Source organism: Cebus imitator, unplaced genomic scaffold, assembly GCF_001604975.1.
Source record: "Cebus imitator isolate Cc_AM_T3 unplaced genomic scaffold, Cebus_imitator-1.0 Scaffold168, whole genome shotgun sequence".
Classification (NCBI taxonomy): Eukaryota; Metazoa; Chordata; class Mammalia; order Primates; family Cebidae; genus Cebus; species Cebus imitator.
In genome coordinates this window covers 2,800,711-2,813,512 of record NW_016107483.1, presented here as the reverse complement: position 1 = coordinate 2,813,512, position 12,802 = coordinate 2,800,711, and the positions used below count along the sequence as shown (strand labels likewise).

General features: G+C 31.8%; 1 protein-coding gene across 6 annotated transcripts in view; it reads left to right on the top strand.

Moving 5' to 3' along the window:
• The window catches only part of CADM2 (cell adhesion molecule 2), a 1,069,796-nt gene extending 1,057,347 nt beyond the window's left edge, over positions 1-12,449 (top strand). For all 6 annotated transcript variants that reach the window (XM_017544239.2, XM_037744178.1, XM_017544238.2 and 3 more), the window contains 2 exons: positions 3,835-3,960; positions 4,723-12,449. In XM_017544239.2, coding sequence (XP_017399728.1) covers positions 3,835-3,960; positions 4,723-4,841 — 245 coding nt within the window. In that variant the 3' untranslated portion in view covers positions 4,842-12,449. The remainder of the gene's footprint in view (positions 1-3,834; positions 3,961-4,722) is intronic.
• Positions 12,450-12,802: the final 353 nt, after the last annotated feature.

Here is a 12,802-nt window from a genome sequence, read left to right as displayed (position 1 = left end):
TCCAATATCAGAAAAACTATACAACTTACTAGAAGACACTGAACATTGGAATTATTAAAGAATCATGCTGATTTTGAATAATAAACTATATAAAACAAAATGTATTTATAAATTTATAAATCCCAGTAAATAATCTGCTGTATTTTGATTCTTCCAAAATTTTTCTGAACTTGATAGAAGATGTCTTTTTAAAGTCCTCCAACTGATTTTTAAAACCATAACACTGGTGTAGGATTGGGCATACAGATCACTCTTATAGAAACAGATAAAATCTATAGACAATTATTTTATGGTAAGTCTCATAAAATTATTGATGAAAGAAATTGTGTGGGGGACAGCTGGCTATAAAAACAGAATTAAAGTTATATTTTAATACTTTATCCTCAAATCATAGGCCAAAATACATTTCAGAATGATTAAAGTATAATAACAAAAGGGTTAGATGACAATATAGATTTCTGTGCATATAATCTTATGGCAAAAGTGTTTTATTCCATGACCCACAAGCCACTTGTCATAACATAATTTAATAGATTTGATTAAATAAAGTTACAAGACTAATCTATCTGAAAATACCAAAAATGAAAAATAAAGAGAACTTGTTAAAAACTGTTCATCTTTATTTAAAGAGAGCTGTTAAAACAAAATTTAAGTGGAAAAATGCACAACCGCATGGACAGGCATTGCAAAATTAATGGATTAATACAGCCAAAAATATTTAGACTTCCTTATGTTATCCTGTAATTTCATTAATTCAAAGCATTTAAATTTAGATGTTACTGTTCCACATCAGATTGGTAACATTGTAAAAAATTATATTTTTGATGTTAATACAATATGGAGAAAAGAATCCCGCAGGTACTCTTGATGGGGGGTGAATTTGTACAATTTTTCTGCAGTGTACATTGACAATATTTATCAAAAGTCTTTACAAAATATTTATACCACTGATCCAGCAAAACTTTTTGGAATTTATCGTCAGCACATAAGACAGGTGTAGAGATGTGTGAACAAAAGTGATTCCTAAATTCTCTAAAAGAGTACTCAGTTCTGAAAGCTATTCAGCAAATAAATGGACGTGATTTATGACTGTCTGAATATGAGAACTTGGGCGAGATTTTTAAACTGATTCCAGTGTATGTCGCAAGTAATATAAATAGAGAATTTAGAGATATGATAGGTTTATTTTTTCCTCATTTTTTGAGATTCATGGGCAACAATAGAAATTCAGAGAAATACAAGAAATATATATTAGAAGGCTAAATTAAAATTAACTGTTGTAACTTAATGCTTAATGTTTTTAAAGTAAATCTTTTTTTTTTTTCCAACAAACATTTCAAAGATATATTGTTCGGGTGGGCACAGTGGCTCACATCTGTAATCCCAGCACTTTGGGAGGCCCAGGTGGGTGGATGGCTTGAGGTCAGGAATTCAAGACTAGCCTGGCCAACATGGTGAAACCCTGTCTCTACTTTAAAAATACAAAAATTAGCCAGGGTTAATTAGCTGTGGTAGAGGGCACCTGTAATCCCAGCTACTTGGGAGGCTGAGGCAGGAGAGTCTCTTGCACTTGGGAGGTGGAGGTTGCAGTGAGCTAAGATTATGCCACTAATTGCACTCTAGCCTGGGCAACAAAGTGAGACTCTGTCTGAAAAACATAAAACAAAACGAAACAAAGTGTAATTGTTAATTGGGCTTTTTTTTTTCCAGACAGGAATTCGGTGACCAATATCTTTACTTACTCATTTGACTCTCTTATCTTCAACTTTCATCTCCCAAGATCACCCAGGAGGCTTACATGTGTGAGGTTTTCTAATTGGATGAGCCTTCATTTAGTTGCCTAGAATACAAATCACATTGTTTACTTAACTGTAAGGGAGACTGGAAAATGCTTAGCTCTAATAACTGAAAGCAAAGGAAATGTTTGTTTTTAGCTAGAAATCTCTGCCCCATATAGCCTTCTGATCACTAAATCTGATCAGAAGGGTATATGGGGCAGAGATTTCTAGCTAAAACCAAACCATCTAAAAAAACAACCATACTGCATACCATCTAAAGAAACAACCTAAAGTTCCATCAAGCCAAGTTATCCAACTCAAAGCCCAAGACCCTCAGATAATGCACAACTATCTTCATCATATCTGGATACATTTGTCCAGAGGTGAAAAGAAAATGAGTTATTAATGCTCCTCTGTATCCCATACACAATAGACATGATAGAGAGAAGAGAAGCACTTCTTGATAATAAATACTCCCATTTGGAATTAAAGAAAGAATGGGACACACAAGGTAATCATGGATCTGTGCAATTTAAAAAACATGCCAGGCTGACATTACAAGGCCCTTCTGTCTTGGCAAGAGTTGGGGTTCCCTGAAGAAACTGGATTCTCCTCTATTCATTCCTTTTTGCTTTCCCCAATTCTACCCTCTGTGGAGTTAACCTTGTTAGTCATAGCCCATGACTGTATTTGAAGTAGGCGTTGGGAAGTATATCCTCCATCAAGGACACAGATTTTATAGTCCACTTTTTGCATTCACCACTTTAGGTGTCTAGATGCTGTTTGAAGCTTCAGTCAGACTGTTTTTTTCTGTCTAGACATCCGATCCTTTGACACAGCAGTTACATTAAAAATACAGAAGACTCACAATCTATTTGTCAGATTCCTATTCCTATAATTCAGCTCTAGTCTTTAAAGGTCTTCTTTCCAAACCTAATTCATTTCTTTACTTTCACTCTCTCTTAAATCCATCTGTAAATTGTAAATAGCTATCCTGAGGCTACCTGCAACAATGAACCTGGGAGCGTAGGAAGTACACTCAATCTGATCTTTGTCATGGGGCTGAGTCTTAGTGGATTTTATTATCAAGATCTTCACTCAGTTTTATCCCTTATTATGTGACTTCTATAAAGAGCTAATTTTCCAAACTTTTGAGTGCCCAAATGTCTGGGTATTCTTTTTATCTTTTCATTTCTTCTTGAAAACTGGCTATCCCTTTCTGGATTGATCTCTTGCCTGTAAAATCCTATTAAAGGCAGAACATAAAAGTATATTATTAATTTGTCTCTTTCCAATCACTTTCTCTAGAACTACAATTTCCACTAGCATTTAAATCTTGATGCTGAGTATTCATTTTCCTCTTTCTATCAACAGCATTTAATAGAGTCCCAACGCCTGCTTTCCCCACCAAAATATATTCTTCCCTTTAATCAACTACAGTGTTTTCTCCAAGATCTTTTCCTATCTGGCTGTTCTCTCCTTTTCCGTCTGCACTACTGGAAGTTCTTCCTCTTCCTGGATTTTAAATATGGAAGTTCCCAGTGGTCTGTCCTCAGACCTCTTCTTTTCTTCATCTAGATGCCCATGGGGGAATTAGTCAATTTCCATAGCTTTAAATAATATTTATATAGTGATTAATCTCAAATTATCATTTTCAGCCCCTGGCTTTCTCATGACATTGTTTTAACTAGGTAACAGTATAGTTGAGTTCATCACACCAAATAAATATATAGGCACATACACACACATATTTTCAGATGGAGGTGAGGAGGAAGGAAAAGCCTATAGCTATACAAAATATATATGTGTATATTTGCTTATCCAATCTTTTCTTTAAAACGTAAGCTCAATAGCAACAGTAACTGATGTATCAAATGTTATATCCCCAGATACCTCGTATTTATAACATCTGTTCACAGGACGATTGGTGTAACACACATTAATGTATTTTTAATAGAAATTGTGTTAATTTTCAAAATAACTTATTCTAATGCAGATAGGCATTCTACGACTAACTAACACATTAACTAGAACAATATTTTCCTCTTTTTTCCAGATCCTAACGCTTTGGCTGGCCAGAATGGCCCTGACCATGCCCTCATAGGAGGAATAGTGGCTGTAGTTGTATTTGTCACACTGTGTTCTATCTTTCTGCTTGGTCGGTATCTGGCAAGACATAAAGGTAGGTTATATTTTGTCAGAGTGTTCAACGTTTGCAAAATATTCTAGACTAACTTCATTTTAAAATATTATATCACTACATATATGTATTTGTTTGTGTGTGTAGAATGGGAGATAGTGAGAAATGCTAAATTATTTCAAGGAATTCTTGATTATTTTACCTAAATCTAAAGTTAAATTGGCTTAACAAAATAATCTTTAGCCAATGGTCAGATGTCATAGAGTAAGCCACTGGCTCAGAATAAAAGAAATAAATAGAAGAATATTTGTATCTTATTTCTAGAACTGAAATCCAACTATAACTGTTTGTTCAATGTTTTTGTTTGTAAGTTTGTCAACATCCATGTAGCCATATTAGTGAGGAAAATATATACTGGGCAATGGGCCAGTTAGAACTTCATTAATATCATCTGCTTTTAAAGAAGTTTACCAAAATAAATGGTGACAAGTTTGTCATGGCCATTTTTAAGATCTTAACAAAAGACTCTGATTGCTACAGCTCTAAGGTTCACATTATCCTTATCCATCATTAAAGAAGTCACATTTACTTATTACCCATCTCAGTTTGGCTCCTCCTATAGTAAATCAAGCCATAACTTCAACTACAGCATACCTGCAAATTGAAAGGAAACAGTGCAACTTTAGAAGAGTCAATCAGGTAGCATATTATGTCTCAGAAAATCTGGCAAAAGTTCCTTCCTAAATGAATGTAGCATTTTACCAGTCTCACAGAGCTAACATATCTTTCTTCTAATATATGCAGGAACGTATTTAACAAATGAAGCTAAAGGAGCTGAAGATGCACCAGATGCTGATACAGCCATTATCAATGCTGAAGGCAGCCAAGTCAATGCTGAAGAGAAAAAAGAGTATTTCATTTAAGATGAAGGCCAAGATTCTGAGTTTTACTACCAGGCTGACTGCTGGAGAAAACTGGCTATCATCTTTCAGAATTCATTTCTACCATCGTCTGCTACCCTTATTAACTTCCATACTGTACTGCTATCAGTAGCCAGTGTATACCAACAATCAGCTGTTGAAAGCATCATTCTTTAATTACTGTACCATCCATAATGCAGAACATTTCTTACTGCCTAAATTTCACACCATTGCTCTTTTAACATACAGTGCTTGAATATACAGCCTTAACAATGTTAATCATCTCCTTGGATCATGCTATTGAGTGGTTTTTATACATTAAACGATGTATGCAGAGTTTTTCCCCCCATTTTTTTCTTTTTTCCCTTTAAGTCATGGACCTTATCAGTTTTCCATTGGACAGCTTTCACAAGTAACAGGTTTAGGTAAAGACCTATGTACTTAAGATTAATTGAAGGTTAGAGGTTTACAAATAATGTTTTCTACATGTCTGTCTTCAAAGACAACATGTTTTGGAAACATGCCCTAAAAAGACAAAAAACAAACAGAAAAAAACCACTGTAGTGTAGATTTTGGAATGTTGGAGATTATACTGGTAAAGCTGTATCAATTTTCTATTGAAATATAGTATTTGATACAGGAGCCATGCGTACGAATTGCAATCATGATATGATATCTTATATAATTACATAGACCTTACTATAAGGATACTGTAGCTTCATTTACCAATAAATTATTCCAAATAATTTACTGCTTTGGGAATCACAAAGATTTCATTCATTTCTCTAATTTGATTCTATAATTTATTTGCAGCATAAAGATTCACCTGCCTAAACAAAATTGAAGTATCCATAGGGCACAATTTTGAGACATTTTAGTATCTGTATATAGTGCATATAATAAATCCAATTAAACATTATTTGATACATATTTAACTTTTTTGGCTGTATGTAATTCAGTCATAAGTAAGCATTTTCTAACGTCCATTATATCCCTTTAGATATTACTTAAACCAGTATTATAAGTAAATAACATGTATTAGTGTTTTTGTCTGTATGTCCTAGCACTGTTCAACAACAAATTTTTCTAGTCCTTGTTAATTTTTATTTGTTATACAATGGAAGCACAATGTTATAAGGAAAGGTAATTTTAAGCTAACAACCAGTGCACAGCCTCAGGTTTTAAATTACAACCACAGTTGAATAATAGCCTAAAAATAAAGTTTTAGTTTGCTAAAAATTTACGAATTTTCATTTTGCAGTTCCAGAGCTGCTTACCTATGTTGGTTTGCCAAAAAGAAGTGTTTAAGATATGTTTTCTGTATAAATGAACTAATTCTTTATATTAAATTCTTGTCTATGCATTTTGTGAGGTACAAACTTATGAAACAGTGAGTGATAGAGAATTTCTGCCATGCTTCTAACTCCAAAGTGAAAGTCTCTTTCTCTGGATTATTTTAAATTTTTGATGTATTTAACCATTAAGAAATGCTGTATTCTTAAATATGACAAAGTCAATCTAAAGTCTTATTATTTCTTCTAGTAAAATAAAATATTGTTAGATTAGTTCTCATTAAATTTATTATATGCTAAAGAATAAAACTCCAGTTAGATTAAAAAATTCCCATTTATAAGCATTGCACCTTTAAGAGAAAACAAATATGACAATATGGTAGCTATACTTGTGATGTCTGATAGCATGATGGCCTAAGGTTTTAAAAATAGTATTGTGGAATATATTTTGGGGGAATGAGAATGGTTGAGTACAACATCATGTATTAATATCAAATGAAAGACAAGGGTGCTGTATCTTATTTATCAGAAAAGTATAACTCTTTTAAGGAAAATGTTAGAATTTTTAAGTTTTTTTTTTTTTTTGATTGTTGAAGCATTTATCTTGTTGATTTCTTACAAAAGAAAAAGGACGATGTCAGTCAAGCAGCACTTTTTCAGAATATACAGAACATAAATAATATGATGTGGTTGAGTGTTAACATAATAAATCATATACAGTATGACATTTTAAGGAAATAAGTCTGCATTGATGTGATTGCATGCTTGTTTTTACAGTTCACTCCATACCATCTGTGGAAAAATGCAATAATACGTTAATATAGTATGGTAGTTTGAGAGAATCAGGTAGGTGCTACTAGACACATTGAAACTAGAATAGGTTTATAAACTGTTCATATCTTTCAATGCATAATCTTTAGAAAGACTCCACACAGCAAAACTCATCCTGTTAGTACAAAATGGAAAGGTTCTTATTACAGAAGTAAGTTGTATAAACTGCATCATCAAATACTATTTAAAGCCTAATTTCAGGATGCACTTACAAAATTGCTACTCCTCATCGATGCTGTGTTTACGTCCCTCTTCATTTCATCTATATTCTACTTGGCTCCAACAGCTAAATTGTTGCCTAAATAACTCAATCATTATTTATAGCACTGTAAAATTAGAAATCCAAAATTGGTTGCATTTCAAGATTTTTGTCTCTTTTAACCCTTCAGAGTAATATAAAATTCTCATTAGAACTCTTATAAATCCAGTTAGCTAAAACAACTGGATTATTATACTAGTTATAAACACTGGTATATTATAATTTGTAGGATCTAATAAAATCTTTGCCCATTAAATTTAGTTCAATTTAAATTAGATATCCTGTTCTGAACTGGAAAACATACTAGGAAATGAAGTTATATTTTCATACCCTTAAAAATTGTTGAATTTTCAACCAAACAAAAAGTAAATTATAAAAATTCTGCTCATTTCTATTGCAACAAGTCAGAAAATAATGACATAGTATTTCTAAATTGGAACGATGCCAATTGCAATCAATGGCTGGAACGTGCACACATGTGTGCACAGAGTCAGTCTCTGTCTCTTTTAACTGAGCACAGTAGCTAGGGAACTCAATGGAAGCAGTGTGCACACACACACCCCCTTAGTAGAATATGGAGCATTATTCTTTACCAAAAGTAGCTATTCTCTGCCAGTGTACTGTTTACCGTGTAAATTGATTGTCCTCCATCAAAAAACAAGTCTAAGCAGCATTTTTCTTTTCTTTTCTTTTTTCCATTTTTGTGTGTTCTAGATATGATTGTTATCAAAATTACGAGGAAAAAGAAACGTTTGCGAGTGCAAGAGTAAAGAGTGAATGAGCAGAGCACTGATGGTGTGCATGTTTGTGTGTGTGTACATGTGTGTGTGGAAGAGAAACAGAAAAGAGAGAGAAATTTCAACTTGTTTTCTTTTACCAGAGAATCCAAGAAGCAGTTTAAGGAACCTGATATTGGAATTTAATCTAGGGACTGGATGATCTCATATTGATTCAAGATGCTTAATCTTTCATTGAAACCCACAATTAAAATAACAGATAGAGAAAGAAAACTAACTTTCCTAAATATGGCAAAGAAACTAACACCTCATTTATTTTTATTTCTTTGTAAAAATATAAATATCTCAGTCAAAAAGACAGGCTCATTTGTAATTATGTACTCATGATTGTAACAGCATTGAGATTCCATGTAGGCACATGTATAGCAGCTGTTTGACAGTGATGGCTCTTCCATGTAACATAGCAGTTATCGTGTAATTTAGTGCCACTTATTGCAAAGTGTTACCAAGGGGAACATTTCAAATTTTTTTTGTTTTTCTTTGGACATCAGGATAATTTAGTGGAAAACAAATACGAAATTTTACGTTATGCTTTTTAATTGTGGAGAAAATGCAAAACCTCGTGTCTTACTGCAACTTTCCCATGATATTGCTAATTACTTAGAGTCCTCTAAAATTGCCCAATATTATTTCCCTTTGCAATTGGTAATTTCTGATAAAAACAATACAAAACAAAAAAATAACCAGTAATCACAGCCAAATAAATGAAACACCTAATGAGAATTACTGTTGAGTAATGCTTTTTATTAAGTGGCACAAAGTACACACTAAAAACTATGCAAAATATAGGTAACTACAGTGTACGTACATGTAAGTATCTTGTACTTGCTGTGTATGGATGTTGGAAACCCATGTAATTATAATATGCATTTTGAATATTGGGAAAGAGGAAATCTTAGTGTAGATAATAGAATTTGTTTTGAAATATACACTGGCAATATTGAAATATACTCAGTGCAATATCTGCAGTTCTATTGCTGGATACTTAATGCAAAGGGATTTTAAAGAATTCTTCAACAAGATCATAGAGGTTGCTAATCTTCACCTCTCACATACTAAAGCATTCATTAAAATACAACTAATTCAAGGACAAGTTAAGTTTTTCTTATTAATGTAACACAATAACATTTTTATTTGGAATAGTTTTTAGTGTTATTGCAGAGAATGAAATAACCTGAGTTTTAAACTTCAGTTCATATCTCATTGAATTGGGAATTCTTCAGTTTTCCTTGACATGTGTGGATGTTTCATAGATTGCAGTACTTTTTATTATGAGTACAAATGTATTCAGTGAGAGAACATAGGGTACTTTTGATAGTTAAAGTCACTATATCTTAATGGGTATTTTTAAATGTATTTTCTTTTCTATTCATTTTTTTCCTTTTTTCTCTCTGTTCTACCCCCAAACAAGCCCTTTGCACTCATACCCTTCCAAAGGCAATGGATTGAAAGCAGCAAGATAATAAAGAGAGTTAAAGGGGACAACATATAAGAATGGGTTCTAAGATCATCAGCATTTTTATGTATTGAGATTATTAATATTGAATGCAATAGTTATTGGATATAGCTGGTAAGTTCTCTGCCATGCATACTTACAATAATCCTTCTACCTCTCACTTTTAACATGGGCTACGATACTTCAATATAAATAGAGGAAATAATTATTTACCAGATATCCCAGGAAGCATTCTTATGGAACTACTATAACAGTGCATTCCCCACCCCCTGGGAAATCTCAAAAGCCAAGATCTTTAGTGTATTCTATGATGTATGAATCTGCATTGTTTTTTCTTTTCTACCATTAGCTTTTCCTAAAGGCAAAATATTATAACTTTATAAGAATAGTCCTTCTCATACCTATTTAATATTTCAATGTTAATATAATTGTATTGATTTTTAAAAACAGTTAAAATGGCAACACTTTGCGAGCCAATCTGAATTTCATTTTTAAAATGTAACAATTTCTTATAAATTTATGCTGTGTTTTAAGTAAAAAATCATGTATATGAATTATTTTACCAAGTAGTATTATCTGTATAAGACAAAATTTAAGTATTTAAAAAACTCCTCCTTATTAATAAAAAATCCTCAAATAATGCACAGTATTGCCACAAATGCCCACTTCATTTTGTCTGCATAGACATAAGAATTTTAAGATGATGTAATTTAATTCTTCTAAAAGAAATGACAGATTCTTCTGTAGCAAAAAATAAAAAACATGAATATCTCAAATTATAATGGTGAATCTCTAAAATATTCTTGAAGTAAGATGTTTCTATGTTATGTGATTATGTTATCAATATTTTGTTGATCTTCATATATTTTATATACATATATATATCAAGTAGTGATATATATATATATATATATATATATGAAGAAATGTATGATTATTTTGGAGAGAATGGGCCCAAATGTGAAAAAGATGTAAAGAAAAAAACACTATTTTCCCCTATGAAATATACTGTATATTTCAAAAGAAGAAAAGTTAAAAGATATTTGAAGATTGCAGGGGCAAAACAAAAACCTACCAGGGCTCAGCACTTAAGCACTTTTCCCACATCCAGGGTCAAAGCAGCAGTGATTCCTACATGGACTTTTAAGTGCGGTATGAAATGCAACATTACACTTACAAACAGTACTGTCAAACCTCAAATGTTTTCTTTCTTCAGATGCTTTTTTGTGTACATGAAACTAGTAGACACTTTTCTCTTTATATTTACTGAGAGTGAGAATCATACGCAATAAAATATTGATGGTTGAAAGAAGTGGTCACCAATTGGTTAAAAAAACTATGAAATGTAAACTGAATTGTTATATATTTAACCTCTTTGCTTTTCTCTGTGTTTTTAATGTATTGAATAAATCTCATAAATAGAAAGAAAAATAATCTAGAAATTTTTCAAAGCTAGTACTCTTTCTCCTTATAAATGTATAAAATTTTAATCTTTTTACAAATTTATTTAACTGTAGCTACTGTACTTATTGTAGATTCAATGATACAGTTAAGTCATAACCCAAGGACTTCTGAGTTTGAGATTACTGACCTGTTTTCTTCATATTGCGTTCACATCAATATTTGTGAATTTGTTATTTAGCTTTTCATTCAACCAAAAAATTCCCTCAAGAAAGCTCCATTTTTGTCATAAACATTTCAACATAACCAACATTAGAACAAGTCTGCCATGTTAAAAATAATTTAAAGACTTATCTCTGAAAATGGTATCCAGAAACGCAGGTGTTCCCAGTAATGTAGCTTCAAAAATAAAATGTGCTATTTATATGATATGAAATTCATAACTTTTGGAAGGGTATATTTATGACAGCATAAAAAATAAATTCTGTGCTATAAAGAAGATCCAACAAAATTAACCATATAAGCACAGAAAATAGAGAAACTCATTGATTAAACTTACTCTTGTCATTAACATTTTCAGAAAACAAAATGCATATTGTAATATTAGGTACATGACACTTGCATGTTGATATGCCTATATACTTACAAAGTATTCAATGTGTACTTAGCGGCGCTTAAAATATGTCATGTACAACTCTTATAACCATTTTTACAGGGTTCCCATTTGCACTTCATCTTTCAGTAAAGTCTTGTCAGAAAAAAATTGTCTGATAAAAATGGAAAAATAAAATTTGAATTTTAGTTATCTGTTGGACATTACTGAATTGTCTATTCATTTAGCACATTTTCTTAACCTTGAAAATAGACATTGAAAGATGGAACTTTCTTTTTTCCAGTGACAGGTCATTAAAAAGATGGTACAAAACATATTTCTTTATGCCAAACGCATTATTTTGAATACCTTTTTTTCAACTGCATACATTATCCATCCCTTTTAGTTTTCCTCAGTGATGCCCATTTTCCTTGTAAATTTTTAAATAGAAGTTTTAAAAATTGAGCATCAATGTTATCTTATTTGTACAACATTTAATCATTATTGAAACATACGAACCTTGTAATATGATGACTAAGGGTAAAAAAAAAAAAATGTTGCTGACTTAGGGAAATTTGCTTGAGATTGCCAAAATTTCAAAATTCTGTAAAGGTAGTTTTACTTTCACTATGTGTGTTTACTAATGTCGACTAGGAACAGAAGCAAAAATACCTAAACCTATTTTTTTTTAATCTTCACACTCTAACCAGTATTACGTATTTCAGCTACCTAAGATAATGCAATTAATAATATATCCAACCTAAGCTTATGCCAATAAGGATTTCAGATAAGCTTTTAAATTTATGGAGGATTTTCTTTGTGTCTTTGGAAGTTCACTTACCATAAGGTATTTTATAGTCTACTTTAAATAACAGATTTTGTTATACAGGGTAAGCCAAAGGCTGTACAAGACTTAGTGTCATTGGGTCTCATATTTATGTTAGATCATGAAATATTCCATTAAAATTTATCTGTAAATACAAGGCAAGATTTTGTATCTGGTTTGTTTTATTAAATAATATTCTATTTTGTTTTTAATTCACATTTTTCCCATTTAATAAAAAATGCCCTGCATTACAAGCTAGGAAATTTGACACTGTATCAAAGTTCAGATTTGGCACATCTGAAAGAAAATGAGGACATTTGAAGTAAAACATTTATGCACATGTGTCCTTTAAAAAAATGTTACCCAAAATGTCCACTCTTATGCAGCTTTTCAACTGTATACACATATGGAACCCGTGCTTCCTAGGTAAATCAACTGTTTTATAATGACAATTTTTATTTTGGTCAAATTATGTATGGAATTGAAGGCACACCAAAAAATCTGGTTCAT